This window comes from Musca domestica, unplaced genomic scaffold, assembly GCF_030504385.1.
Source record: "Musca domestica strain aabys unplaced genomic scaffold, Musca_domestica.polishedcontigs.V.1.1 48, whole genome shotgun sequence".
Taxonomy (NCBI): Eukaryota; Metazoa; Arthropoda; class Insecta; order Diptera; family Muscidae; genus Musca; species Musca domestica.
This window is the reverse complement of record NW_026712340.1, coordinates 7,532,340-7,559,873: the sequence shown is the minus strand read 5'-3', so window position 1 is coordinate 7,559,873 and position 27,534 is coordinate 7,532,340. Positions and strand designations below refer to the sequence as shown.

The window sequence follows — 27,534 nt, the reverse complement described above, 5'->3', positions numbered from 1 at the left end:
ATGGGAATTTTGTCAACAAACCGTATAACAACAACAACAACAAAGACGAGAACAACAAAAACAAGGACGACAACAACAACAATATTTAAATATAATCACTAAACGAGCAAAACATGCCGGAAAAAGCACAACAAACATTTACAGTCGGAAAGAACATCACCATCCCCTATCAACGAAATGGCCTGTGATTTCCCCACCTCCGGATAAAAGTAACAATGGCTTAAATAACATTTGTTTATTTAATTTTTCGCGCTTCATTTGTAGCGTATTTTTCTTGAATGAATTTCTAAATTCCAACATTTTTCAAAAGAACATCCCTTAAGCGATATTGTTCACTTTAAAGATTTTTCCTCTTCTCAAAATCAATGGCAACTGGAAGTACTTTAAATTTTATTTGCATATTGATTTGAGAAGTGTTGTCCGAAAAAAGGACACTGTATCTATTTATATGTTAGAAGAGGAAAAGAGTGCGTGTCTGGTGTCCATTTTTATGGAAAGTGTGTTAATTCCCCAAGGGCTTTTAACAATTTTGTTTGTTGTTGTTACTGCTGGTGTTTGAACACTTGTTAAACTCATTCATTGAACAACCATATCCGTTTATACTTGTGAGCCTTAGTTCTGTTGTTATTATTTTGCTACCAAGTTTTTACACCAAAAAAGAAAAAAATGAGACTCTTGAAGTTTAACTTTTAACAAAATACGGTAGTACTTTATTTTGTCTGTTGTTGTTATTCTCTTTCTGCAATGGATATAAATAAATACAAATTTCATTTATCGAACCACTTGAGGTGAAAAGCTGACGAACATGAACTTGTTATCACATAATAAAATTTAAGTGTTCTTTTTTTATAACCAATGCCCCAAGGGATAGCAATGGTTGGGGAGAGGTAGGGAGAATGGAAGAGAGTTATGGGTTTTTTTTGTAAAATAGTATTCGATTATTGTTTTGAATAGGTTATTTAATAGGAAATATCAAATGAAAAAATCCCAGTCAATTTAACAGTAGTTGTTTGTCATTGTTATCAAAACATTTTTTAAATGGGGGTATACACTTTTGAGGATGGTATTTCATGGATACAGTGGGCTTTTGGGGAAAATAAAAGATTCTCCATAGCGCAAATGCTATCAATTTTATTCGTACCTGGCCCCCTACCGATTTGGTTACCCTTCGGACATATTTTGTACATTTTAAATGGAAATGATAATTTATACCTGCTTGGCCCCGTCCGATCTGGGTTCTATCAGCAGGTAGTAAGGTTAGATGAGAATTATTAGAGATTCTTTTTTAGATTTTGAAATGATTTATTTTGTCAACACGATTTTTAGTGGTTTAATTTTTAAGATCTTTTTACCCACATCAATAGAGTGTAAAGTATATACAGGGTGAAATAAAAACTGCAACAAAGTCAAACGCCATTATTTTTATATTTCCTTTTGTTTAAATTTTATAAAAAGCAAACAAACGTCGGAAATATCATCAAATTTTAGAATAAGTTTAGATTGGTCACCTTTGGAACGAATTATGGCCTTCAAACGGCCAATGAAACCGTCACACGCTGCCCGAATGTTGCTCTGGGGTATTTTGGTGCTTGCACTTTTTGGAATGTCAATGGCTTTACCCCGAGCTCATTTTTCAATATTTGCCGAATGGAGTATTGCGATATGTTCGGACGCAGGTTTCGAACTATTTCTTCTGATGTTGCTGTTTTCTTCCGTCCACTTCCTTGACGTCGGGCTACGCTAGCAGTATCACGATAAGAAGCGATGTTACGAGACACAGAAGATTTATTCACATTTATATGCTGGAGTGCTCTAACGATAGTCAGTTGTGGTTTTCCAGCCAAATATAAAGAGATAACACTATCACGAATGAATTTCATTACGAATATCTTTGTTTTTTTTTTGGAAAATTCTCACCAAAATGCTTTTGTACGCTTGTAAACAATATAATGAGCTGTTACTTGAATAATTTTATCAGCTGTCGGAGGAGCGGCTTAGAAATGACAGCAGTATGAAGTTGGTTGCAGTTTTTTTATCTCACCCTGTATATTTTTGATCAGCATAAAATTCTATGTCGATTTTGCGATTTCCGTCCGTCTATCTGTCTGCCCGTCTGTGAAAATATCTCTAGCTTCTAGGTAGGTTGATGAAATTTTACTCAAATATGTATTACGTCTGCAGGACTTTTGGTATTGAAAATGGGTCATGTAGGTCCACGTTTTGGTATAGCCCCCATATAATGGTACCTCTTTATTTTCGGTGTTTTGGTGATTTTAGCGACATTATTCACCGGAAATGTTTCAAATCTGGTATTTTTAGTTCGTAACGAATACTACAGCCTATGACAGAAAATTGTCTGTGCAAATCCACTTCTCCATATTACGGTACCTCCCGATATTCGGTACTTTTAGCCACATTTTTCACCGGAAATGTTTCAAATTTGGTATTTTTAGTTCGCAATGAGTACTACAGCCTATGACAGAAAATTGTCTGTGCTGGTCCTCGTCTTCGTATAGCCCCAATATAACGGTAACTCTCTGTATTCGGTATTTTGATGATTTTAGCGAAATTATTTTATTCAAGTTTCGCATTTGAATATTGCAATGGTTTATGTCAAAAGTTGCCAACGCAGGTCCACGTCGTCGGCTACATTCGCTATTTTTAATATTGTAACATAATTTTTAACGGATTTTATTTTTTTTCAAAATTGCCAAAATCGTTCCAAATGGTGAAGGGTATTCAAAGATTAGCCCGGCCGAACTTATAGCTATTTTATTTGTTTTTTCCTTAAATTCTCTAGATGCCAAACAGAGAGTTTCCACATATATCCAATGTTGTTCTTTCTACATCCCACTGTCATTCACATGAGTTCAATCAAAACCCCAAACAATATCATCTTGTCTTGTAATTGATTTCCATTTTCAAGTGGACATCCGTTTAGACGGCTATAACAACAACTGGATGCTTGTTCTTTCGTTATTCGTGCAGTCGGCCGGTCATCTATACGGACATCAAACACTTGAATCAATCAACTTTTTTCTCTTGGCCATCACACAGCTTCACAGAAAAAGGAAATAATGAGCGAATGATTTCAGGTTTTTTGTTTGGTTTTTTGGCCTGACTTGGTTGAACGGCTCGCCGGTTAAAAATGAAACATGCCAAAGCCACGCAAAAAACCAAAGTAAAACACGATATTCACAAATCATTCACCTCGTTTAATTTTAGTGATGTTGGTGTTGTAGGTTAATTTTACTTTTTCGCAATCGCCAATAATGTGAATCACATTGATGGACACGTGTTATAAATAAATGAAACTCCATAAACAAATACAACATTGTTGGCTACAGTATTTTTTCTTCCAGTACTTGCTTTCATCAGAAGCACTTGTAAGTAATTCCCAGCTGTTTAATTTCGAAATGAAGGAACTACTGTGAAAGCTAGAGAGATAGATCTGGGGGCAGTCATATTGCTTTTTCTTCAATTAAATTGCTACTTATGGCTCGTGTTGGCAATATCGTATACATGATTTTTAAACACCAGCAGCACTGGCACAGCATCAATGACAATAAAAACGCCAAAGGAGAAGAAAAAAAGTCACGTTATAAAACCATATGTCTTTCGTTTAAATTAAATATTGTGTGTGGGCAGTACTTATGAAGCTCACGATGTCGACAGCCAAGCAGCTGACAATGATGAATGCGTGTGAATTACCGCTTCAGTATCACATTGTCTGTTATTATTCAGCCTTATTATATAGGTATATGGATACACACACATACCTGTAAAAGAGCAATGCAATATCTGAAATTAAATAAAGGTGCCGCCATAATGAAATCCAGCATCCGAAACAGTTAAATGGATGTGTCCATTAAATGTATTGTGCAAAGAGAGGCGGCGTATCTTAGACACCTAATCATATTTGTCACTCAAGTTTTAAATATGTAGAAATACTTTTATTTTGTTATTGTAAAGACCATGGGACATCAGGCTGAAATATTGAATCAAGAGCATGAACACAGATAGTGACATAACCAGAAATGCATTTCAAAACTATGTTAAGGGCCTATCCAGCAAAAAATAATTTTACCATTTAAAGTTTACAAAATATGCCAGAAATTTAAAAAACTTCAGAAGTACTCGGTCTCATGGTTTGGAATGGACCCCTTAAAATTATGTAGTATTACTTTGGAGAGTAAAAATCTTAAATCAGTTTTTTTTTTTAAATTTTGCAATAAAATGTTTTTCCTTCTTTTTTGAATCATTGGCGGTTCTTAAATTCCTTTCTTAAATCCTATTCTATATAATTTTTATTGAAAGCAATGGTGGCCATCAGAAAAACTCTCCTTGGCATAACTCTTCATCAACATTTTCCTTAGAATCGTATGAATGCCATAAGTAGCCTAAAACTCTTAAAAAAACTTCAAATTATAACGTGTCACACGGGGGTTATTCTTCATTTCCTTTTTATTTCAAGGTTAAAACTATGGTAAAAATCGTCATCCTCACACTGCCAATGGTATCAGTTTACTTAATCCTTAGCACACTTTATTGGATCATGGGGTAATTCAATGAAATATAGAGAAATAAAAAAATGATATTGCAAACCAAGATATGATATTTCACCACAAGCAAAAAAAAAAAAAAAAAATACCTCAGCCAAAATTAATTTTGAATGAACCGTTGCGTTTCTTTTAAAAATTAACTCCTGCTGCTGCTGTTTTTAAAGTTGTTCGCTTTTTCAATAAACCAAAAACACGCTTGAATGAAATAAACTTTCAGATATTTTCCACTCAATTGAATAAACATTATCGTTTACTGGTCATCATATTCTTTTCAAATAAGGTATCGCATTATAAGAAATCCAAAAAAAAAAAATCAGATCCATGAATTGGGTATTGGATTACCAGTTGGATTTTTTAGAAATTAAAAGAAAAAGGGTTCAATATATTTTTTGCGCGTGTGTGCGATTTAATTTTTTTTGTGTGTCTCAACTTCAATTCGGTTGATTTTAATAGGTATGTTTTTGTAATACGATCCACTGGCACCTACCTTAAGTGACACATAATTATATGACAATATAGGTATATGTTGTTGTTATTGCCGCCAGCAGGAGCATTGCTTGAATGGCTCATATTATTATTTTTATTTGTTTTTTTTTCGTCGTATTATTATTGGTCTTATGACATTTTGCCATTGAAATTCAATGCTTTAGAAAAATTCTTAATCGGCTCATGTCAGCCGTATTATAATCCAGAAAAAAGTCGTCGCATTTCTTTAACAAAGGCAAAAAAAAAAAAACAATCACGACATGGCCTCAGCCAGACACTAATGTAGTAGTCGTAGTTAGGGAACGGATGGTTGACTAAGCTGACAACTTCATAAGACCACATATACCAAAGACCAAAGCATGGATTCTGATAGCCAGCTCACTGGCTGCTGTATCCATGGAGGTATAAGTTGCTATGCAAAATTCAAAATAAACAAAAACCCAGTAAAGAAAGTCTTAAAGTCGGGCGGGGCCGACTTTATGATACCCTACACCACTTTGCTAATTTAGTAGAGCTCCACATAACAATTCAAAGTTTTTATGGGAAAATTCAATCATACACGCTATGATTATAATTACAATTTAAAGTTCAAAAGACTAAATATGCCGAAGCATTTGTAACTTGTATTGTCCATTTGATATATGGAAGCTCTATCCAAATCTGAATCGATCTTGATAAAATTTGGCAGAGATATTTCTGAGCTGTATTTCATATATTTCCCTTAATATCGTTGTTACGGAGTGCATATTACGGCTGTGGGTAACAAATATAACAAATCGGATGAACAATATAAATGCGAGCTATGGCTATATCTGAAACGATCTTCACCAAATTTGATATACTAGCTTCTAGACTCAATTCGTTGCCAAATTTCATCTCATTTGGGCAAATATTAGACGTTCGGTGCACAATAAAAGGTAAATCGGACGAAGTTATATATGAAAATATATCCAAATCCGAACGGATCTCGATAAAATTTATTAAAGGTATTTCTGAGCTGTATTTAATATATTTCCCCAAATATTGTTGTTACAGAGTGCATATTACGGGTGCGAATGACTAAAATAACAAATCGGATGAACAATATATATGGGAGCTATAGCTATATCTGAACCGATTTCGACCAAATTTGGCATACTTATTTTCAGGCCTAATTTGGTTGTATGCGCAAAATTCCATACTATTACACGTTTGGTGCACAATAAAAGACAAATCGGACGAAGATATATATGGGAGCTATATCTAAATTTTTACCGATTATCTCCAATTTCAGTAGGGTTCGTCCTTGGCCCAAACAAATTATTTGTGCAAAATTTCATCTTGTTCGGGTAATAAATGCGAACTGTACTCTGTTCACAAAAATACATCGAAAGACGGACGGACAAAACAAAGTACAATTCGCATTTATTGCCCTATCCAGATGAAATTTTGCACAAACCATTTGTTTGGGCCAAGGACGACCCCTTTTGAAATTGGAGATAATCGGTCAAAATTTAGATATAGCTCCCATATATATCTTCGTCCGATTTGCCTTTTATTGTGCACCAATCGTGTAATATCAGTCGGAATAGTATGTAATTTTGCAAGTACGATTAGATTGGACCTGAAAATAAGTATGCCAAAATTGATCGAAATCGGTTCAGATATAGCTATAGCTCCCATATATATTGTTCATCCGATTTATCATATTTGTTACCCACAGCCGTAATATGCACTCCGTAACAACGATATTCAGGAAAATATATTAAATACAGCTCAGAAATATCTTTGCCAAATTTTATCGAGATCGGTTCCGATTTGAATATAGCTCCCATATATATTTTTATCCGATTTCAAATTAATTGTGCACCAAATGGGCAATACAAGTCTGAATTCAAAAGATACAAATGCTTCGGTTTAATTATACCTTTGAACTTTAACTTATAATTATAATCATAGCGTGTATGATTGAATTCTCCCATAAAAACTTTTAATTGTTATGCGCAGCTCTACTAAATTAGCAAAGTGATGTAGGGTATCATAAAGTCGGCCCGCCCGACTTTAAGACTTTCTTTACTGGTTTTACTTGTTATTTTTTTAAACATAATCGTATGAGAATGATTCAGCACCGGATAACATTTTTGTTGTCAAACACTCTGTTTAATTTATTCGTAAATGATCTGGTTTTAATTCCAACTCAAATTTTCAAATTGGAGTAACTCGGGAGCGATCCTGTACGAAACAAACGAGTCGACCACTCCACATGCTACACTATGCGAATGTGGTGCGGGTGTTGTTGTCTAATATAGCAAAAGATTTTAACAAAATCAAAATAAAAATTTCGTTCGACAGCTCTCGGTACCTTCCTTTTCATTTGATCTGAATTTTGAAAAGAAAATATATTTTTCAAAACTTGAATGAAGTCCATTTTCGAATTTAATTCTCCTCCTCCTGTTATCTGCTCTCAAAATGAGCAACAGTTTTAAATTGCTACGTTATAAATTTACTTCGTTTCAGAGACTTAAAAACCGAGATTGAGTTATAGTCCTATTAGGTCGAATTCACATAGTTTCATGAAATATATAATTATATCCTCAGTCATATGGCTAGAGAGAATATATATCATTTGATTCGTGCCAAAGTCGAAATAACGGTTTTAGGTCCTAGGTCTCTTTGTCTAAATACGTTTCAGGACATTTGAAGTCGATCTGGCGATGTCCGTCTGTCCCTCCCTAATTACAACTCTTATAAATGTGATGTAAGATGATGCCTTCAAATTACACGAATACCAATATTTTTATAAACCCACTCCTTTTGGTACCTTTCCCACAAGGGGTCAAAATTTTGAATATCCATGAAGCTCATAAAAAAACAAATTAACATGCGATTCCATTCAGACTTGGTACACCTCAATATTTCCATCATCACAAGATCTGTTAAAAAGATGGTGGAGATCAGATCATTTCTCCTGGTACCTTCCCCATAAAGGGTTCAAGATTTTGAAAACAAAACTCTCAAAGAAAGCGGAATAAGAATCCAACTCTCTTCGATATATATCTGCGAACCCCTTCTCGTACCTCACCCACAAAGTGTCAACATTTTCAATATTTTTAACTGTCATAACTTTCGAAACATGTCAGCGACAACTTGATACATCTAAATATTTCTCTCAACCAGAAACCTGAATATGGAATTTATGATTTCTCATAAAATTGGATCTAAATGTTAGATTTTCTTTTCTTTCTTCCATACCAATATTTTTATCAGTGCTAGATGAAGTATGAAAATAAAATACTTCGGTCGACTCATGACATCACGACCTGGTACCTCAGTCACATTTTAACATTTTTTCAAATTATTACATATCTCATATATATTGAAGGGAGTAACCAATATAGTCCAAACCTGGCGCTCCACAATATTTTTTTTTCATATTTATTTAGGTCCGATACGAAATTTTTGAACAGTTGCGGTTTGTGTCCATTTCTTCAAATTTTTTTAACACAGAGATTTTTTGAATTTTTCAAAATTTCATTAATGTAAGCTTACCTTCTTCAATTTCATCATTGAAGATAGCTGTTCACATACGCCATCATCGGATTACAGCTGCTTCTAAAAAAAGAACATCAAGCCAATGCGTTTTCCAAATGACTGAAAAGGGGTTTGGATGTTTGTGTTATTCACAATTTAATTCGAAAATCACTTAGTTATGAAATGATATCGTTTAAATACCACAATGCTTAACAAAATTAAATGTTTCACACAATTCGAAATCACATAACAATGGCCGGCATTTCATGAATTAATCCATTGTTCTGTTCAAATGAAATGGGTCAATTTCCTGCCGTGACAAAAAAAAAAATATTTCAAAATGTATGTGATGAAAACAGGGTTTTTTAATTAACCGAATAAGTAGCATGGCACTTACCTGCAATTTATTATTAGGTTTTTAAAATTTAAAAGGAAATCAACAGAGGATGGAATTTTGCGTCAGATAAAATTTATAAGAAGGATATTTAAAGAATTATTTTTTTAAACATCTGTTTTTTGGGTGATCGTTTATTTTCAAAAACGATCACCACTAGCATAACTGAATATCAATAACTCATTTTTAGATTCTCATACCTCTCAGGATTGAATATAAACATATATTTTCCCTTAATAGATATTTGTTGAAAAAAAAATAAGAAATGTTCGTATTCGACAGTACTAATATCACAGAACGAAATATATCGATTGATTACAAAATATCTCTCTTACTCTCTCTCCTAAACGAGGTATCATAATTTCTGGTTTTACGAACAAAGTTCACAAAAAAATTTACTTAGAAAATTCCAGGATGAAATTCCATTATTAAAAACCGAACTCCATAAAAATGTTCATTCTCTATCTCTTTCCCACACACAAAACAAGAGCGTTTCTAGTTTCTAGAGAAAAGAAAACATCTATTGGAAATAAAAAAATCTGAAAGAAGTCTAAAGATCATCATTAAAGAAATTACCGCCTGCGGTCACCTTACAATGACATTTTGCCATTTAATTATGGTGCTTTTCTCTTAGTCCAAGCTTAATAAAATTACTCAAAATAAAGTCTTCGAAGGGGTCAGTTAGTTTGCGGCGTACTTTTTTTTTAAGAAGTTATTAAGCAAAAAGATCAAAGCAGACATGTGATCTCTGTAACCTCACTAATGATTAGTTAAACGTTTATTAAGTAAGCGTTTTGCCACAATGTCTGGCAAATAACAACTTACTTTTTTAACCTACAACAACACCACGCCGTAAGACATCGCTAAAGAAATATAGTCATCATCAGGAGAAACAATATTACGGATGCTCTGAAGCTGGCGGCAATTGCCACCTTTTTTTCGGGCACCATAGAAGGTGATATTTTTCTTGATGATGGTGGTGTTGGTGATATATAGCTCCTTTCACCTCACCAACACCACTGGGATTTCCTATCATATAATAATGTAGAGTTTTATTTTCTTGATCATTATTTGATGTTGTGAACTTTACTAATGTCGTTCATTTATCTTCGAGACACGCTGTGGCTCATTCACTCACTCGCCATCGCCGCAACAGCAGTTGTGGCAAGTTAATGTGATGGGTTGGACCATAACAATAATACACCTTTGGTTGTCGGCATCCAGCTGATTCGCTTACATTGTCATAATTATCTCTCGGTTTACTCGTTTAGTTAAAAATGTTAAACGTTTCGTGTTCGCGTGTATGACGGACAACAACGAATGACCACCGGACTGTATGACACAGCCATGGAGTTGAAGAGCTAGAGAAGATTGGTGGCCCAAAATGAATCAACAAATCCCATCATTCATTTTTTGTTTTGCTTTGGAATATGTATGGTAAAGTGTGATTTGAAACGACAGGCTTTGCGGGACTTCAGTCAGTCACCATTTAGAAGGAGCTCGTGTGATGTAGCGTGTTGCGGTTATTGTTACTTCATACCTCCTTGGTAGCGGCAAAACATTTAGCATTTAATGTACGTGTTGAGTGATTAATGGTGGTCAGATTTCAAATGTACAAACATCAGTTATGTGAGAGAATAAAAGTAAGATGTCATGGGTTCGATGATATAAAATGGTATGAGAGGAACACTTAGAGAAAAATTTAAAAAATGATAAAAATAATACATTCTCTTTGTGTTTTACTCTCTTCTCGAATTCGAGTGGGAGAAAAACATGTTGTGTACTTCATTCTTCTATGTCACTGGAATTAAAGCGAGAATGCTTTGCTCGTTTTTGAATGTTAGTAGGAAAATATTCTACTTTTGCAGAGAACTTTTTTTAGGTTACCTTATACCGTTGTTTTATTTCTTAGTATGTGCATTTTTTCAACACACAGCCCTAAATGAAACAAATTGAATTGGCATTGCCACCAATATCTACCAACAAAGTCTATGTGGTTGTTGTTGTGCATAAAATCGAATTTCCGTTGCAATATATTCTGCTGTTTTTTTTCTTCTTGGCCTTTGTACACGATCTACTCTCTTATCCCCAATTTTCACTCGATTTCACTGTTAGAGTAAACACTTACTCTATTTCGAATGTTTTGACTCCAACTTGTATTTTTCAAATAGGAGTGCACCGACACAGAACATAAAAGAGCGAATAGTAAACTTCTTGTAAAATTCGTAGTCTTCGAGCATTCCTGTTCCCAAGTATTTTTTTTCTCGAGAGTAAAATTTAGCTGTGATAAATTTCACCTTCATTTCACCTAAATTGTATGATCGAAGAATTAAAAATTCCTGCAATGGAATGGAAATCTGATTTTCTGAAAACTTTTCTAATGTAACATTTATTTCTTTAATATTTGTTTTTCACTTAGAAAATAAATTCTTTTAACAAAGAGAAAGAAGAGAAATAAAATTTTTTCGTTTATTGTTGGATGTGTACCTCTCTGACAACTCCATCAAATTAAATCATTAATTAATACACACATCAAACCCTTCTACTAAAGACCAGAAGACATTTCTGCATTTTAGATGTAGCTGATGTCATAAAACTCTTATTGACAATTAATAAATTTTTCCTTTTACTTCTCAGCCGAAAGAATCATATATCTCATTTCAAATTTATTGCAAAACATTTTCTCCGTGTATTTTTCCATAGATTTTTTTATTTCAAAGTTGCACATACATATATATGCGGCAAATCTTCAAAAGAGGCTAATCAGTCAAATTGCTGGCTATCATAACACAAACTCATGGTAGATGATAAATAAATTGAGATGTAAACGGCCATTTTCGAGACTAATCGTTTATTTCATCTTTCACCTAACCTTCAAAGAAATGTTGTTTTGTCTTAGATGATGCCATCGTGGCTGGCAAAATGTTGGTCGCTCCATACCCCTTCCCATCTCTTTTCTGTGGCATTTGCAATGTTTCTTAACTAAGCATTTAATATTTCCATCAGGCATAACTAATTTGAAGTCGGAACTTCATTACGTTACAAGAGAGGCTTTATTTTAGACCTTGACGTGGAAGTTGATTTTTAGGCTACATTTTTTCCCATCGGCAGCCTAGTGGACCATCATCTGATTGAAGTGATTTTTTTATTTTGTCTAAAATTCATCAATAACGTTGAGATTAAAGTGGATCGTAACACTGAATGGCGTGTCTGTGATATGAAAGATCCAGTTTGTAATTGTACAGCTCAAAATCACAGCTGGCTATAAATTTAGTATTATGGGAATTTGTGATATTGGTTTAATGTGATTCAGATATTGTAAAGTAACGGGTTGTTCTTATTGATATGAAAAGAAGCTCCCTCTCGCACAAGAAACCAGAGTAGAAATTCGTATCGAAAAAAATTATGTATATACTTACTTCAAAATATATCTCATCTTTTGCAAAAAGAATATTACCAAATTTTCATCTCTAAAAACAATTTCTCCATCTTTTTTGTTTTTAGATTACAACATAATCAAAATTCCGGTCTCGGCTGCAGACGTCGACCCGATGGTGCCCCCTCACCAACACCCTCAGACACCTCCGACTCTGACATATCGCTGGGTACCCACTCTCCGGTACCGGGTAGTTTACATTTGCAACACAGCCCCGGTTCAACTTCGAATGGCGCCAACGACGAAAGTCTCAGCATTGATGATGATAAACCACGAGATCTGTCAAATTCACTGTCGGGCAGTAATTTACCAGCATATCCCAGCGCTACATTGCCACCCTCATGTTTGCCTTCGTTTAAACTGGATGCGGCCGCCACAAGTCTTTTCAGTGCAGGATATTTGCAAAGTTTTGCCAACTTTAAAGAAATGACCCAACAGTTTCCCATACAACCGATGGTGATAAGACCACATCCACAGCTGCCGCAAGCTTTGGCTGCCATGAATGGGGGTAATCATTTGCATCCTAATTATGCCTCGGCGGCTTATGTTGTCGATTGTACGTCGCCACAATCATCGCATCCACCAAAAATACGTGTCAATTCACCGGAAAAACTTAATTTGACTGCGAACAGCATAGCAGCAACACTGACGGCGGCGGTGGCCCATCATCCGCACCATCAACATCAGCAGCACCCCCACCTCCAACAGCAGCATCTTCACCAGCACCACCAGCAACAGGCAGCAGCGCATCAACACCCACCTACAATAACAATTCAAAATCAACGTGGCAGCAGTAGTAGCCCCAGCAGTGTATCCTCGGCAACAGCCTCCTCGGCGACAGCGTCGGCAACGTTGGCCACGGCCTCGGCAACAGCGGTAACAACGCCCTATCATCACAGCTCGCAATTTTTACATCGCCCATTTTCTCCATCGCCCGATATTGTAAAGCACAATAGTGCTCCGGAGATAACATGATGATGTCTAAGCACCAGAGTCTAGTGCAAGGACACACAGAAGGAAAGGAGGCGGTTATGGCAACAGAAGGTGGTATTACGTACAATTATGTAAAAAAGTTTAAAAAGCAATCAAATGTTAGGCGTTAAATAATGCAAAAAAAAAAGAAAATAACACACATACACAGAAAAACGATGGGAAGGGGGTGGTGCATGTAACAGTGCGAAAAATACAAATTTACCATTTGAATATACAATACAAGAGAACAAAAGCGAATTTTCTCCTTTCTGTTTTTTAAAATTTTGAAAATGTAATCATTTAGCGTGTATTTTTTGATTCGAAAGCCAAACATAACCTATAATTTGAGAATTAGATGGTGGAAGGGAAGCACGTGACCGTTTATCATCTTGGAAGGGAGGAAAGGGAGCGGAAATGCTAATATTTTACATTGTTTGCCAGCCGCAAGAAAAGAAAACACGAACTTAAAGTAAAGTTACGATTGTAAAGCAAAAAAAATATATGAGATTTTAGAATTGAGTTGTCGCCAAGGAATTTCAGAAAATGTATAGATCAATTATAATTACAACACTATTTTCAAATAAAAATCGAGATCCATTTTCATAGAGATTATTCAGAATATGATGAGCACTTTTAAGAATAAATAAAAATCAGTTGGAGAAACAGTTCGGCAATAAATTTATCATAACCGATCTATCTCTGATTTTTTTCAAGCAATTAGGTCGTTCATCTAGTTTCAAGACTTACACAATTATTATTTGAAAGTATTAAAATTAAAAAATATGAAAATTTTATTTGTAATGAAGGTTTATTTTGTGTTTTCATTCGTGTCGTTATGCAGAAACTGACTTTTACCATATTTATTTAGTTCAGGTCCAAATTATGAATTGACTTTGAAAATGATTGACAAATGAGATAAAATCTTGGAAAGACTGATGAAAATTTAGGAAATTTTGGAGCCACTGTCGAATAAGATGTTTCTTGCAAAAAGTTGAAAAAGTCCTTGGAATACGATTCTGAGGATTGAATGATTTTCAATTCAAGCCGTATTTTATAATGTCTCTAAATATACAAAAAATGTTCCTAGGTGCAGTATGTATATTAACTCTTTACAACATTCAACATCGACTCACAATTCGGTACAACAGTTCCGCCTTATTATATATCGTGGATATTATAAAAATAGTGGGTGATATCCTAATATATACCTGTAGACCGTTTCTCTCTCTTCTAATTTATGGGAACTATTCCCGTAAAAAGAAATATAGAAACAACTTTAGGTGATTATGGATTGGGACCGAAATAATTAAAAATTAAATTAAGAAAAATTGATAAAACTAACCAAGAATAGAATTTTTGCTGATTCTATAAGTCGATGGAACGGAAATCCGACTTTTTTCTACCGAAACGTCAAAAAAGTTCCCGCACTGGAGAGCAATTTTGCTCTGCAATTAACGGAAAGTCGATTTCAAATCGGTTTTTGAGGGCGATGCTGCTAAAGCATTTACAAGTGTGTTGTATATACCGTATTTGCTTATGTTGGCTGTTGGCTTATGTTGGGTCTCCCATAAATTCTTTCGTTCTCAACATTTTTGTATATTGTATACCAAATCTAAGAAGCCAAAACATCAGAAAGAATTACAAGAACCTGGCAAATTGTGTATGCAAAAACACCAGAAGCATCCCTTACATGGAAAGAAAACAACCATAACATAAAAACTAGGAAAGTACTCGGACAGAGTCGAATATGCTCTATTTGAAAGAAAATAGTGGTATTGAAAAACAAAACAGACTCTTTTTATTTGTTTCTTCTTCTACTCTCATTTGGAAGTATTGATCACTAGTAACGTTAACCACGACATTGTTCATTTTTATTTTTAAAAATATATCAGCTTTTTTTTAATTTACAACAGATGGATGGCGGACAAATTGTTCTATACCATATTTTGGCATGTAAAATACTTTTACCTCCCTTCACAGTTATATGTTTTAGTGGTAGAAACAGACTCCAAATATTTCCGTTTTATATATTTAGTTTTAGAAGTTAATTTTATAGTCTAAAATCTCCACATATCATCTATCTGAAAGTTCTTTGGGAGATCATCCAGATGCATTGATTCATTCAATCGACTCACACAATAACAGCAATAAGTTCGTCTTATAAATTTCGTCTTCAAATTTACACGTCTTGATGTTTGCCTTATAGACATCTCAGTCTGAGTTAAGATCTGTCCAGTGCTTTTCTTTTAGTTACAACATACAATTTTCCATTCTACATTCATTGATTATACTCATAGTTTTTATACACCTGGCCTTGGGCTACTTTTATTTTTTTATGAAAATAACATATTCTAATATTATTATATTTTTATAAGGCATCCACATTTTTTAATAAAATGCAAAGAAAATTTCACCCACCAATTAAACAAATAATAATCAGAAAATGCATTTCAAATATTCCCTTTTTCCTTCATACCAAAACTCGCACAACTAGTTTACAAAAAATACCACAGCACTACATAACATTTCATCCTCCAACACCCCCTTCCCAACTACCCACAAAATATAAAACAAAAACCTAGTTAAAAGAAAATTATATCCTATACCCTTCTATTTGTCAAATAATAAAAAAAACGATATTAATCCTACAAAATATATTTTGCTTATTTCTAAACATAATTTAAGAAAAATAAGTAATAATATTAAAAATGAACAAGAAATTAATTAATGATAAAATGTAATACATCAGCAATGATTTAAGTACTTTGTATATTGTATTCTATAAGGCTATTCACCTAAAGTTTATCTCTTTTTTTGTACTTTGTTTGTTTTTTTTTTTAATGAAAAAATTGTGTCTGGCTTTGCTTCAGAATATCAATTTTGTTGGTAACTTATCATTTTAGTATCGTTTCTGTATTTCTTCTAAAACTTTCTTTTTTGAGTGTATTCAATTGTAAATAGTTTGTAAGATTACCTACGAACATGAATTATCGAACATAGAAAAACAGAAAAAATTAAAATTATATATATTTAGTTAATAGAAAGCTTATTATTAGAATGCAATAAAAATAATAACTTAAAAGTAAATCAGTTAAACTATATAAATATATATATAAAAATATTTAAAATATATCTGAAATGTGTTTTTTTTCGACAAGAATCGGCTATTTGGCACGTTGGGCCGTCGTGTGGAAACTAAATGTTGCCAATATCCTCCACTTTAATTTTTGTGAACAAAAATTGGTTCAACTCGTCCTGATAACGTAAGTAATCGTTACATGTACATATAACTGGGTGGTGCAGTTTTTTTTTAAAATTCTAAAACCTGGACTCAATTGTTGTTTTTAAGATATCGGGAGGTATCGCTATATGGGGGCTAAAAAAAGACGTGGACCTGAACATACACTTTTCTTTCATAGGCTATAATATCTACTACAAACTTCAAATCACTAAATTTTAAACAATTTCGGTGAATAATGACGCTAATATCATTAAAATACCGAATATAGGGAGGCAGCATTTTATAGGGGCTATACCAAAACATGGACCTGCACAGACAATTTTTTGTCATAGGCTGTAATATCCATTACGAACTTCAAGTACCAAATTTAAAACAATTCCAGTGAATAATATCGCTAAAATCATCAAAATACCGTAAATAGGGAGGTACTATTATATTGGGGCTATACCAAAACGTGGACATACATGGCTTATTTTCAATGCCAAAAGTCCTGCAGACGTAATATACATTTGAATAACATTTTATCAACCTACTACATTTCGTTCGGAAGCTAGAGTGGTTTCCACAGACGGATAGATGGATATCGCTAAATTGACATAGAATATTATGCTAATCAAGAATATATATACATTTTGGGGTCTAAAATTTATATTTCCAGGTGTTACACACGGAATGAGAAACTTCAAGAGTGATGGTGCGATTTCTTTATATTTGACTGGAAAACCACAAGTGGCTATTGTTAGAGCTCTCCAGCATTTTAATGTGAATAAATTTTTAGTGTCTCGCCCGTTACCGTGATACTGGTAGCGTAGCCCGACGTCAAGGAAGTGGAGGGAGAAAACAGCAACATCAGTAGAAATGGTTCCAAAAAGTAAAGAAGGGACTTGATCGAAACCTGCGACGCAGTGGCCGAAAAATGGCTCGTGAGCCAAACATATCGCAATATCCCATTCGGAAAATATTGTATATAAAGCCATTGAATTTCCAAAAAGTGCAAGAACTTACACCGCAGCCGAAAGAAAATAGACTCAAAAGAGCTAAAGAGTTGTTTTGCTTGGCCGAAAGTGTTGAGCTGTTGGTTTTCTCCGATGGGAAAACATTCGTTGTCCACCAGCTTGTAAACAAACAAAATGATCGTGTTTACTTGCCAAAGAGGTCAGCTGAAAATGTGCACCTTCAGTTGGCCAACAGAACAAACATTTTGGCCGCAGACCTTGGACATTTCTACAAGACTCAGCACTTTCGCATTCAGCACGCGCCACCCAAAATGAAGTTACTCGCTTCATTTCCAGCGCACAATGGCCACCAAAATCTCCGGATACCAATCCTTTGGAGTATTGTAAGCAAGCGCTTTGCCGGGAATGGGCCAAAATACCACAAATCAACATTCGAGCAGCGTGTCAAGGTTTCATTGGCCATTTGAAGGCCATAATTTGTTCCAAAGGTGACCAATTCAAACAAATCTAAACTTATTCTAAAATTTGAATTTCCGACATTTTTTGCATTTCATTAACAAAATTTAAAAATTATGTCGTTTGACTTTGTTGCAGTTTATTTTGTCTTACCCTGTATTTTGACTTCCTTCATGATTATTCGAAATGTTGACCCTTTATTGGGATGGCGCCGTAAGAAAATATTGAGTAGTGCAAAAAATACTTATTTCCAGTTTTATGTGATTAATTGGTAATTAGATGTGAGGGAGGTACCAAAAGAAGTGAACAGACATATTCCATATTTACATTAGATCTATGAATGATACAAATAATAATTTAAACAAGTTAAAAAGTAGTAAGTTCGGCCGGGCCGAACTTTTAATACCCTCCACCATTTGCAATGAATTTGGAAATTTTCAAAAAATAAAATCCTTAAAAAATTCTGTTAAAATTTTAAAAATACCGAATATAGCCGTTATATTGGGGTCTATACGACGTGGACATACATATGCATTGTTTGTCATAAGCCATTACCATATTCAAATTCGAAACTGGACCCGCACCGACAATTTTCTGTCACAGACTGTAGTTCCCATAACGAACTTCAAATACCAAATTTTAAACAATTCCGGTTAATAATGTCGCTAAAATCATCAAAATACCGAACATAGCGAGGTGCCGTTATATGGGGGCTATACGAAGACGTGGACCTGCACAGACAATTTTCAGTCTTAGGGTGTAGTATCCATTTGGAACTTTAAATACCAAATTTGAAACAATTCCGGTGAATAACGTCGCTAAAATCATCAAAATACCGAATATAGGGAGGTATCGTTATATTGGGGCTATACGAAGACGTAGACCTGCAAAGACAATTTTCTGTCTTAGGGTGTAGTATCCATTTGGAACTTCAAATACCATATTTGAAACAATTCCCGTGAATAATGTCGCTAAAATCATCAAAATACCGAATATCGGGAGGTACCGTCATATGGGGGCTATACGAAGACATAGACTTGCACAGACAATTTTCTATCTTAGGGTGTAGTATCCATTTTGAACTTCAAATACCAAATTTGAAACAATTCCGGTGAATAACGTCGTTAAAATCATCAAAATACCGAATATAGGGGGGTTACCGTTATATGGGAGCTATATGAAAACGTGGACCTACATGGCCCATTTACGAACTTAACCTGCCTACTGGAAAAATAAACATGTGTGCAAAATTTTAGCCATCTATCTCAATTCATTCGAAAGATAGCGTGATTACAACAGACAGACAGACAGACGGACATCGCTAAATCGACTTAGAATTTTACGCTGATCAAGAATATATATACTTTGTTGGGTCTGACATGAGTATTTCGAGGAGTTACAAACGGAATGACAAAGTTAATATACCCTCCATAGTATGGTGGAGGGTATAAAAATCGACGACTCTTTGTGGGGGATGTACCACAAAGAATGGGTCGATAAATTCCATATTCACATAAGATATAATGTAGGTGAAGGTATTGCGTAATCAAAGTAAGAAGAATAAATAATTAGTTTTTTATGTGACTTGACACATTTAAAGTTTTGACTCCTTGTAGGGATTGAGTCGAAAAATTCCATATTCACATCAGATCTCGGGTTAAGCGAAAAATTGAGATGTATTTACTTTAAAGAGAATCACTAACTTGTTTCGCATGTCACAGGGGTAATAAGTACTCAACATTTTTACCGTTTGTAGTTGAGATACTTGAAGGTATTGGCCGCTATATCCCACCTTCCCACCAAGTCTTGTGTATTGTACATGCAATCGAATACGAATACAATATTTTAAATGCATACCTAAATTTTTATTGAACACTCATTCAGATTATATTCAGAATAGACAGTAGTTTTAGCTTTGTTTTTAAAAAAATTAAATTTAACATTTATTATTTCACTTTATGTTTGGAATTCTTGAACCCATTTTCATGAAATGTAATAATTTCGACGAAATTATTGTGTGTGAAATTTACAATTTTAAATGAAACCATATTAGAGAGGGTTCTCTTTTTATTCCCACTATCAAGAAATCTGCTCGTAAGACTTGAAAGTAATTGGTCTAAGTAAGGTATAAAAACTGTTGATTTCTAATACCCTTCAGGGTCGGAGTTGGGAATGTTAGATCTATAATTGTGTGTTCTTTCTCTTCTCGTCTATGTTCAAGTTTATAGTTTAAGGAAACGGGAACAAATTAAGTGTAACTTCTAATAAACGTGAACTTATTAGAAGTCCTACTAAAACATACAATTTTCATATCCTATTGTGGAAATTCAAAGCATCACTGTAACTTATAAATATAAAACTGTTCATCTATATACATAAGGAAACAATAATGAACGGTTTATGTATGTCGAAAAGAAAAATGCTAATTATGTCCAAAATAATTATGCAAAGCCTATAGTCGTACCAATCATGTGAAATCTCACAACCCTATGATATATTGGTTATATAATTGATTTTTTTTAAATAATTCGATTTATAATGGTTATGTTTTTTAATTTTCAATTGAAAGCTTATAAGATTTTGTCATTGTTACATTTTTCCGTTTGGAATACTCCTTTAGCTCCAACTCTTTGACCGGTTTTTGACCAGAGCTTCGCGCAAGTTTTTTTCCTCTAATACAAAAACAAAATTTAAAAAATTTTCTTCAAAAAAATCAGTATCAATATAAAGGTCACTGTCACGACTTGGCTAAAATCATAAATATACAGAATGTTGGGAAGTGCCTTAGAAAAACGTCGACTGTGTAGACAATTTTCTGCTACAGTGCACTATGAGGCCGATGGCATGTTTTTGAGGCAAAAAATATTTTTTTTTTGTCAAGTTGTCAAAGATAACAAGTTTTATTTTCACCATTTCCTGACACTTCAACTTAATCAAACCGTATTATTGGCGACAAATAAAAACTGTTTGCAATATATTAACAACAAACAAGTAAAAAAATACCCTCCACCATTTGGTACAAATTTGGTAATTTCCAAAAAATAAATAAAATCCGTTTAAAATTCTGTTAAAATCTTAAAAATACCGAATGCCTATACGACGACGTAGACCTGCATAGGAAACTTTTGTTATAAGTTATTACAATATTTAAATGCGAAACTTGAAGAAAAATCTGTTTATAATGTAGCTAAAATCATCAAAATACAGAATATAGGGGGTACCGTTATATGGGGGCTATACGAAGGCGTGGACCTCCACAGACAATTTTCTGGTATGGGCTGAAATATCTATTACGATCTTCACATGAGAAATTTGAAATAATCCCGGTAAATAATGTCGCTAAAATTATCAAAATACCGAATATCGGGGGGTACCGTTATATGGGGGCTATACGAAGACGTGGACCTGTACAGATAATTTTCTGTCTTAGGAACTTCAAATGCCAAATTTGAAACAATTCCGGTGAATAATGTCGCTAAAATCATCAAAATACCGAATATCGGGAGGTACCGTTATATGGGTGCTATATGATAACTTTGACCTACATGGCCCATTTACGAACTTAACCTGCCTACTGGCAAAATATACATGTGTGCAAAATGTTAGCCTTCTATCTCAATCTGTTCGAAAGATAGCGTGATTACAACAGACAGATAGACAGACAGACAGACAGACAGACGGATATGGTTAAATCGTCTTAGAATTTTATGCTGATCAAGAATATATATACTTTGTTGGGTCTGACATGAGTATTTCGAGGAGTTACAAACGGAATGACAAAATTAATATACCCTCCATAGTACGGTGGAGGGTATAAAAAGTGGAAAACACGTGGAAAAGTATGTAATTTAAGATTATCATTAAAAATAAAAAGAATTGTTAAACGTTGTAAATTTTCCAGATTTTGTTTTCGTGCATGTGTTTTTTGGAGTAAAACTTTGGTTTTGGCGCGTATTTGGGAAACAATATACATGTGGATCCGAATTCCACAAAATGGAAACGTACGTCCAGAAACTCACTACATTTGGGCTGATATTTGCCATTATTTGCACTACAAACCTGAAATCGGATTAGGGATACAGGGTTGCCCATATTCGACGGACCCATCTGGCAACGCCATAACTTTTGACAGATATGTCACATCGCTTAATAACATACCGCGTTTGAAGCGTCAGACCAAGCAGATTTTTACCATGAACCAATACACAACACGCGAGCGCTCTGAAATAGTTGAAATTTACATTCAACAGAAGAAGTCAATTGTGAAAACTCAACGTGCTTTTAAAACATTAAAAAATGTGAGAAGTGCGCCTTCTAAGAACACCATTAAGCGTTTATACTAAAAATTTTCGACTGGTAAGGCTCTTTCTTATCCGAAGAGGCCATATAAAAGTCGAGAATATCGCTGCCGTACGAGCCAGTGTTGAGAGGTCCTCAAGAACATCCCAAAAACGCCGTTCTCAGCAGTTGGGCATGGCTCGGTCCACTTTACAACGGATTATTCGCATTGATTTGCATTTGTTCCCGTACAAAATTCAATTGACGCAAAGAATGTTGCCTGCGGACAAGCCTCGTCGATTGGAATGGGCCCAAAGGCCCCAAAGGTCCGTCGAATATGGGCAACCCTGTATATATGGGAGATATATCCAAATCTTAGCCGATTTTAATAAAATTTGCCAAAGGTATTTCCGAGCTCTATAATATATCTGGTACCAGATATCATTGTTGGACTTAAACACCATATCGGATGAAACATATATATCGTAGCTTTAGCAATATCTGAACCGATTTTCACTTGCTTCTAGACTGAATGGCTAATTTCAGTCCAAATGTGCCAAAATACAGGCCATTTGGACTGATGTTAGCCGTTTGGTGCACAATTAACCCGAAATCGGTTATAGATATATGTGGGAGCAATATCCAAATTTGAACCGATCTTGATAACATTTGGCAGCCGTGTGTCTGGGCTGTATCTGATATCAAATATCATTGTTGTCGAATGCAAATTACGAATGTGAGGGACTTAAACACCATATCGAATGAAACATATATATGGGAGCTATAGCTATATCTGAACCGATTTTCAATAAATTTGATGTACTTGCTTCCAGACTAAATTCATTTGGATGGTCATTTGGACTTATATTGGCCATTTGGTGCACAATTAACCCGAAATCGGTTGAAGATATATGGGAGCTATATCTAAATCTGATCCGATTATCACCAATCTCAATAGGGTTCGTCCTTGGGCCAAACAAATGTTGTTTGCAAAATGTCATCTCATTCGAATAATAAAAGCGACCTGCATTTTGTTCACAAGAGTACATGGACGGACAGACGAACTGAAATGCATAAATCGATTCAGAAAGTGATTCTATGAAGATTCTAAAAAGTAACTATGGGTCTATCTCGCTTCCTTCTCCCTGTTACAAACAAATGCACAAATACATAATACCCTTACCACTTTTTGGTGTAGGGGATAAACGGTGTTAATGGCTCAAGACAGAGTCTTCATGTTCGTAGCTTCATCTGATCCGTCATTGTTAAATACACATTTTAACAAGTAGGGAAAAGATAAAAGAGAGGGCCGACAGTATGATACCCTACATCACTATGCATGCTTAGTATAGGTTCTGGTAAAAAGTAATTGCTTATATTGTGTATTTGTTTGAAGTAAATAATGTCAACAACGATCTTTATTGAATGAGCAATATGGCTCGAATCTTGACGGAATTTTATTGTATGATCCAAGACAAAAATAGCACGGTTAGTGTCTTATTTACGAAAAATTTAGAGGAGTATATATAAGAGAGCTATATGTAAATCTGAACCGATTTCGACTAAATTTGTAAAAAGTATTTCTAAGCTGTATCTGATACCACATACCGACATTAATTGTTATATAGTTCATATTACAACTCTGAGGAGCCTAAATCTCAAATCAGATGAAAGTTATAAGTAGGAGCTATATTTATATTCTTGCCGATTCGAAAGAATTTTTGCCAATGTTGTCCTCATTATGGCCAGCACCTAAGAGCGTACTTTGTAAGTTCTACCTCGTCTCTGTGATTTTTTGGCTCAAAAACATGTCATTGGCCCCATTGTGCAGTATCTATTGCGTACATTAAAACCCAAACATGATCGGGAGGTACCGTTATATGCAGATTATACGCAATGTAAATAAAAATATTAAATTTTAATAATAAAGACAAAGAAAACCCACGTTGCGTTATTTTATATCCCCTACCATAAGAAATACTTCAATCACATCCAATTATTTTGGAAAAGTGACCAAAGCCTTTAAAATACCTAACATGTAGGGCTACGGTCACATGTGTTTTATGATGTAAAACATCGATTTGGTATTCACATTGAATAAGAAATATCATTAGGATCTTCAGTATAACTTTTAATATAATTTATACCCTGCACCACAATGTTGTGAATGGAGTATTTATAGTTGGTTTCGCCCAAAATGTATATCATAGACTCTTATTGTATTATACTCATGGCCTTCCCATTGATGCCAGTTTCACCAACAGAAGAAAAAATTGTACATACGGTTAAAATTACTTAGGAAATGTCACCTTCATTACGTCTATGAATCTGAAACCTTTTGGGGCGTTTATCATCAAACTGAGTACTATCGAATCCATTTTGATTTTTCCACAACCCAGACAGACAGCGAAGTTATAAGAAAATTTACAGCGAACTCGGAATTTGGAAAAACAAAACTTTTTATTTTTTTATTAAGTAAAAAAGCATCTAAGTTCTGTCGGGCCGAACTTAATACCCTCCAACATTTTGAAGAAAATTTTCGAAAAATACCGCTCAAGAAAACGTGGTTCTGCACAAGTAATTTTCTTTTGTCATCGGCTGAATGAGAAGAGAAAACGAAGCTAACGGTTTGGCTGTTGATTCAATTCTGTTTTTATTTAAAATATTTGTTCCTTACGTACTACTGAAACTAATCTAACTTAACCTAGTCGCAGCCACACAATTGTTCTTATCTATTCTAATATTGAATGGAGAACATTGCAGGGCTGCTTTACATTTCATTCAAGTGATCTTGTGCATCTACTGAGCGCAGCGATATCTGTGCGTGTGGGTCACAACCTTTATTATCTGACACATTATCGTCAGCGCACAAGATCACCGAATTGTTCACATGTGGTATTTTATGGCGGCTGGGAAATATGTAATTTTTGAATATTTATTGTTTATTGCTAGTTTTTCCCAGCGCCTCAACCGCACTCAAAAGTATGTACAAAGTATTTTGTACATCGGCTGTAGTACCAACTACGAACTTTAAATACGAAATTTGAAGTAATTCCGGTGAATAATGTCGCTAGTATAATCAAAATACAGAAAGGGGGGGAGCCATTATATGTGGGCTATATGAAGACGTGGACCTATATGGACAATTTTCTGTCATAGGTTGTAGTACCCATTACGAGCTTGAAATACGAAATTTGAAGCAATTCCGGTGAAATCATCTAAGTACCGAATATCGGGAGGTCTCGCTATATGTTGGCTATACGAAGAAGTGAACCTGTTTATGCAATTTTTTGCCTCAGGCTGTAGTATCAATTTCGAACTTTAAAACGAAATTGTAAACAATTCCGGTAAAAATGTTACTAAAATCATTAAAATACCGAATATCGGAGGGTATCGTTGTATGGGGGATACATGATCGTGGACCTATATATTGTTCCAGGGGGTAAAGTACTCAAAAGGAACTCCTTCAGTGAATTTTCAGACAATTACATTGAAAAAAATTGGCTAGAATCATCAAAATACCGAATATGGGGGGTACCGTTATATGGGGCTATACGATATTGTGAACCGATACAGCCCATCTTCAAACTTGATCTGCCTGAAGACAGAGGACTGATCTCTGTAAAATTTTAGCTTCCTATCTTAAGTGGTTTTGACCCTAGCGTGATTACAATAGACGGTCAGAATGAATTAGAATTATTATATCGATGACTTACAAACGGAATGGCGAACTTAATATACCATCCATACTATGTATGGGGGATGGTATAAAAAACCAAACTTGGGTTACTATTATTATTATTATTACTATTATTATTACTATTATCTTATTATTATTATTATTACTATTATCTGACGATCGCAATCGAATTCAAATTTTGTTCCAATGATAGTATTCATACAGTTTTGGGGGTTAAAAAAAATTATTCGTGGAATTGCAAACATAATTTGATATCATATAATTCCTTCAAAACCTCAAATTGATTACGATGAAGATCATTAGGCTGATGATCTCTAAAAATAACATATTTCCAGGAAATCCTACTTTCTGAAATAACAATTTTGCAAATCACTTGAATTCAGATCCTCCGTCCTTAGGCGCCATCTACAGTCCAAGTGTTTGTTTAGCAGATCCGTTGTTGTATTTTCTCTCCAAACACAAAATATCAATTTCTGTGTAAACACAAATGACGGCAATGCTGCCAAGGCGAACGGCAATGACAACATTTGCTTTTCTAACAAACAACATGCAACGGACTGTTGCACGCTGACTACTCCTGCTTGGTTGGCATCTTTCCTCAGGAAAAGTATCAACAAAAGAAGAAGACAACTGTTAGCCCAATTTTCTTAAAACTACAAAACGCTGGCGCCATCGATGACACGTCCGGCTCTAAAGCAAACGATGATGCACCACAAACAACCGATGGAATCTACCAACAGGCAAATCCGGCAAATGCATTTTGACCGAGAGACCGACCGACCACCAATGCCAACCACAACAAAAGCGCAACGTCAAGCTGATGCTTGTGAGATATCCATTTTTGTGGGTTGGTTTTGTTATTTCTGAATAAGACGATGTCCTACTTGAGTGGTTTACTTAGCTGCCATATGAAAATATAAATGACAAGCGGATAACCAAGCAGAAGAGCAAATGAACGAAAAAACGCAAGAACAGTGGGACAGACAGAAACACTAAATGTTGTTGTTACAACATCTTAAGAAAATATTTAAAAACAAAACACAGAGTATTGTTTAAAGATCATATCGGATGATCATTCGGCATTTTACATGCCTTCCCATTAACCCCAAAAGTAACGCCAGCTGAAGTCAATTTAGCGTTGCTCAGGGAGGAGAAGATGGCAAAGGGAAACTGAAAAACTGCCGATCACCACAAATGGAGAGATTAACATTTATCCAGGGACAAGGATAAGATTGGTGTTTGTCATGTTTTGTTGGCATCTTGTGGTTGTTTTGTAAAAATTATAAATATGCAATTTACACATACATAGGCTCAGAATTGTGAAAGCCAAAAGTGACAAGTCACTGTCAATACTTGCATTAGTCAGTTGTAACCTAACTGGGAGCAAATAAATGTTAAAGAGGTCATTTAAACAGATGCATTTACAAGTATCTTAGTTTTGTCATACATCAAGTAGAACTTGTTTCCAGCTCATAAATGGGTACAAGATAGACTTAGATATTTGAAAATATGCCTTGAGATAGGCAATTCTTAAAGCTTCTCT

At 34.6% G+C, this 27,534-nt stretch overlaps 1 protein-coding gene across 1 annotated transcript in view; it reads left to right on the top strand.

The window, feature by feature from the left end:
• LOC101894338 (protein Optix) overlaps window positions 1-16,405 on the top strand; it is a 44,787-nt gene extending 28,382 nt beyond the window's left edge. The window contains exon 4 of the mRNA XM_005185917.4: window positions 12,457-16,405. Coding sequence (XP_005185974.1) covers window positions 12,457-13,363 — 907 coding nt within the window. The 3' untranslated portion in view covers window positions 13,364-16,405. The remainder of the gene's footprint in view (window positions 1-12,456) is intronic.
• The last annotated feature ends 11,129 nt before the right edge of the window (window positions 16,406-27,534 follow it).